Genomic DNA, 4,698 nt, shown 5'->3' with positions numbered 1-4,698 from the left:
AGGGTCAGCCATATAGTACAGTGCCCCAGGAGCAAATTAAGTGCTTTGCTCAAGGGCACATCGACAGATCTGTCACCTTGTCGGCTTGGGTATTCAAAACAGCACCTTTTGGCTACTGGCGCAACGCTCTAACCACTAGGCTACCTGCCGCCCAAGTAGCCAAGAGATTAGTGACACCAGGAACAACTGTATTTTGATCCACAGTACAACATGAAAAACCCCAAAAAGAGAAAGAAAATGGACAGTCTCTCTCTTCTCTTCATCAAGTTGGGATCATGCCATACAAAACAGCCTGAGGATTTTTCTCTTGGCAGTCAAAGCTACTGATTTCCTGACCTGCTAAATTCTTTCTGTATAGCCAGAGTGACTCGAGACACTAACGCTGTGACACACTATATGTGTGATACATTGAGCACACAACGTCTGCTCTAAAATGACATGCAGGGGGAGATATATGGAGCTATCGAGCTGAAATTCCCCCAAAATACTGCAGAGAGTGATATAATATTTTAGGCTGACCCAATTGGCAGCTCCTCTTATCGTTTATCAGACTGGAGAAGGAAAGTGAGGGAACATTCACCTGACTGAACAACAACTCTGAACCACCAGAAAAGGATGTGTAGACCCCTTTCCTGCAGTCAATGACCCAAACATCCTCTTTGGCCTCATGGGTGGAATGTTACTTTTTTAAATAATTTAATAATTATTAAAGATTTTTTTTTTTTTTTACAGACAGAAATCTGGTGTTTATATGTCAAACAGTCTTGTTATATTTCAGTCTTCTGTGATGTATATATAGTGTAATATCGGGATGCAAATTCAAAATTGAATACATCTAAACTCTATATCTGACATGGTATAGGTGCCTTCTTTTTTTAAAGCCCATAACCATGTGTGAGAGGTGTATACTTTTGTTTCAAAGTAGACTACCGAGAATCACTCTGTGTGGCCCTGATTTAGCCCACTGCAGTAAAAAAAAAAAAAAAAAGACAGTGTGACACAGTGGTCTCAATCAGGTCCTCTTCAGAGATGGTAAATAGTCTGACAATGACTTGGTAAACAAAAAACTGATAAAAACGTTTAAAGTTTTCCCCCTTCCATATTACTATAAAACTAACTTAAATATAATAATGTCACATGGTATAAAATTTAACATATGATGTTACAATGGCTGTCATTTTAGTCAAGGAACCCAAACCACGTATTGTTAATGTTAATGTGACTGTAACAGCTTTGTTTTACCACTGAGGAAATAATGTGGTCATCTGCTAAAACAATCAGAAAGTAGGCAGCACTATGGGTGTAGGGTGTAGTTTCTCCTAGACGCTGATCTGAGGTCAGTTTTGCATTTCCTCCATTAATGGTTAAGGTTAAGATTGGGGGAGTGGAAGCTGATTCTAGACCTGTATCTAGGGGGGACTTCACCCCAGAGTCAACAGTGTTAAGGTTGCCATGTGTATTTACCCACAGAGTAGCCACAGCATAAGTTGGTTTCACAGACATACTTTTAGTTCAAACAGTGTCCACCTCCACACACTAAGTGACGGGAAAAGTAAGAGAGCTGGAGTGAGAGAGACAGAGGAAGATAGAGATGTAGTGATGGAGGAATGAGGACATACAGTATGTGGATCTGATGAGATGGAAAAAGAGAGAGTAAGAGGGTAGTGAGAGAGAGAGAGGGGTAGAGATAAACAGAGAAAAAAGAGAGAGAGAGAGAGAGAGAGAGAGAGAGAGAGAAGAGAGAGAGAGAGAGAGAGAGAGAGAGAGAGAGCGAGACAGAGAGAAAGAGAGAGAGAGAGAGAGAGAGAAAGAAAGAGAGAGACCAATAGCGAGAGAGGGAGAGAGAGAGAGAGAGAGAGAGAGAGAGAGAGAGAGAAAGAAAGAGAGAGAGAGAGAGAGAGAGAGAGAGAGAGAGAGGTAGTAATGATAGAGGGATGAGGACCTACTCTGTGGGGTGGATGAGTGCTGTGTTGCCCAGTCGGAGGATAACAGGTCCTCGGGGGTTACGGATCTTCTTGACTGCAGGAGTCTTGAGCAAGGAAAAGCGACGCACCAGATTGTATCCTGCATCACATCCATCGCAACATTAATCCCCAGGCCAGGCAGATTAATCAATCACCAGAGAGGAGCCACAGCAGATCACAAAGGTAAACAAGGGGAGTGGTACTGTCTTATTGACTGTGATTTGTATGTATGTATGTGTGTTGGTGTGTGTGTGTGTGTGTGTGTGTGTGTGTGTGTGTGTGTGTGTGTGTGTGTGTGTGTGTGTGTGTGTGTGTGTGTGTGTGTGTGTGTGTGTGTGGGTGGTGGGTGGGTGGTTGTGTGTGTGTGTGTGTGGTGTTATTTACCCGTAATGTTGTGTCTGGCTGTCTGAGGGAACTTCCAGTCATCTACCTGTTGGATGGGGCATCGTACTTCTGGAGAGAGAGAATGAGAGAGAGGAGGGTAAGGAGAGAATTAGAGAGAGGGTAAGGAGAGAATGAGAGAGAGGAGGGTAAGGAGAGAATGAGAGAGAGGAGGGTAAGGAGAGAATGAGAGAGAGGAGGGTAAGGAGAGAATGAGAGAGAGGAGGGTAAAGGAGAGAATGAGAGAGAGGAGGGTAAGGAGAGAATGAGAGAGAGGAGGGTAAGGAGAGAATGAGAGAGAGGAGGGTAAGGAGAGAATTAGAGAGAGGAGGGTAAGGAGAGAATGAGAGAGAGGAGGGTAAGGAGAGAATGAGAGAGAGAGGGTAAGGAGAGAATGAGAGAGAGGAGGGTAAGGAGAGAATGAGAGAGAGGGGGGTAAGGAGAGAACGAGAGAGAGGAGGGAAGGAGAGAATGAGAGAGAGGAGGGTAAGGAGAGAATGAGAGAGAGGAGGGTAAGGAGAGAATGAGAGAGAGAGGGTAAGGAGAGAATAAGAGAGAGGAGGGTAAGGAGAGAATGAGAGAGAGGAGGGTAAGGAGAGAATGAGAGAGAGGAGGGTAAGGAGAGAATGAGAGAGAGGAGGGTAAGGAGAGAATTAGAGAGAGGGTAAGGAGAGAATGAGAGAGAGGAGGTAAGGAGAGAATGAGAGAGAGGAGGGTAAGGAGAGAATGAGAGAGAGGAGGGTAAGGAGAGAATGAGAGAGAGGAGGGTAAGGAGAGAATGAGAGAGAGAGGGGTAAGGAGAGAATGAGAGAGAGGAGGGTAAGCAGAGAATTAGAGAGAGGGTAGGAGAGAATGAGAGAGAGGAGGGTAAGGAGAGAATGAGAGAGAGGAGGGTAAGGAGAGAATGAGAGAGAGGAGGTAAGGAGAGAATGAGAGAGAGGAGGGTAAGGAGAGAATGAGAGAGAGGAGGGTAAGGAGAGAATGAGAGAGAGGAGGGTAAGGAGAGAACGAGAGAGAGGAGGGTAAGGAGAGAATGAGAGAGAGGAGGGTAAGGAGAGAACGAGAGAGAGGAGGGTAAGGAGAGAATGAGAGAGAGGAGGGTAAGGAGAGAATTAGAGAGAGGAGGGTAAGGAGAGAATGAGAGAGAGGAGGGTAAGGAGAGAATTAGAGAGAGAGGTAAGGAGAGAATGAGAGAGAGGAGGGTAAGGAGAGAATGAGAGAGAGGAGGGTAAGGAGAGAATGAGAGAGAGGAGGGTAAGGAGAGAATGAGAGAGAGGAGGGTAAGGAGAGAATGAGAGAGAGGAGGGTAAGGAGAGAATGAGAGAGAGGAGGGTAAGGAGAGAACGAGAGAGAGGAGGGTAAGGAGAGAATGAGAGAGAGGAGGGTAAGGAGAGAACGAGAGAGAGGAGGGTAAGGAGAGAATGAGAGAGAGGAGGGTAAGGAGAGAATTAGAGAGAGGAGGGTAAGGAGAGAATGAGAGAGAGGAGGGTAAGGAGAGAATGAGAGAGAGGAGGGTAAGGAGAGAATTAGAGAGAGGAGGGTAAGGAGAGAACGAGAGAGAGGAGGGTAAGGAGAGAATGAGAGAGAGGAGGGTAAGGAGAGAATGAGAGAGAGGAGGGTAAGGAGAGAATGAGAGAGAGGAGGGTAGGGAGAGAATGAGAGAGGAGGGTAAGGAGAGAATGAGAGAGAGGAGGGTAAGGAGAGAATGAGAGAGGAGGGTAAGGAGAGAATGAGAGAGAGGAGGGTAAGGAAGAGGGATGGACATGACAGAATACTGGACATGTTGTGTGAAATGTTCTGGACATGTTGTGTGAAATGTTCTGGACATGTTGTGTGAAATGTTCTGGACATGTTGTGTGAAATGTTCTGGACATGTTGTGTGAAATGTTCTGGACATGTTGTGTGAAATGACATTCAGACAGAAGACGCACAGTAAATATGAAATGAGTTTAAAACATGCAGGTCTAAATACACATGAAGAACAAGTCAATTAATAGCAAACAGAGCATGGTAAAAACATGGTCAAACAACAAATCTAATCTAACGTTATTTGTCGAATGATTGGTAAACAACAGGTGTAGACTAACAGTGAAATGCTTACTTACGGGTCATTTTCCAACAATAAAGAGTTAAAAAATAAGATAAAAATTAAATAAAAAATAAATACATAGTGAATAACAAATAAAAGTAACAAGTAAAAATAAAATGGCAATACTGTATATAGGGAGTAGAAAATAACATGGCTATATACAGGGATCAGGAAATAACATGGCTATATACAGGGAGTAGAAAATAACATGGCTATATATAGGGAGTAGAAAATAACATGGCTATATATAGGGAGTAGAAAATA

The 4,698-nt window shown here is 44.0% G+C and overlaps 1 protein-coding gene across 1 annotated transcript in view; it reads right to left on the bottom strand.

Annotated features, from left to right (window-relative positions):
* Positions 1 to 1,946: 1,946 nt before the first annotated feature.
* LOC311118448 (collagen alpha-1(XVI) chain-like) overlaps positions 1,947 to 4,698 on the bottom strand; it is a gene marked incomplete at its 3' end in the record, with an annotated part of 28,043 nt that continues 25,291 nt past the window's right edge. The window contains exons 3-4 of the mRNA XM_084193249.1: positions 2,349 to 2,417; positions 1,947 to 2,064 (exon numbers count right to left, since the gene is read on the bottom strand). Of these exons, the coding sequence (XP_084049375.1) occupies positions 1,947 to 2,064; positions 2,349 to 2,417 (187 nt within the window). The remainder of the gene's footprint in view (positions 2,065 to 2,348; positions 2,418 to 4,698) is intronic.

The sequence above is a fragment of the Coregonus lavaretus genome (assembly GCF_964263955.1).
Source record: "Coregonus lavaretus genome assembly, contig: HAP1_SCAFFOLD_5501, whole genome shotgun sequence".
Classification (NCBI taxonomy): domain Eukaryota; kingdom Metazoa; phylum Chordata; class Actinopteri; order Salmoniformes; family Salmonidae; genus Coregonus; species Coregonus lavaretus.
The sequence above is the reverse complement of the archived record's forward strand: the minus strand, read 5'-3'. Positions and strand labels throughout refer to the sequence as shown.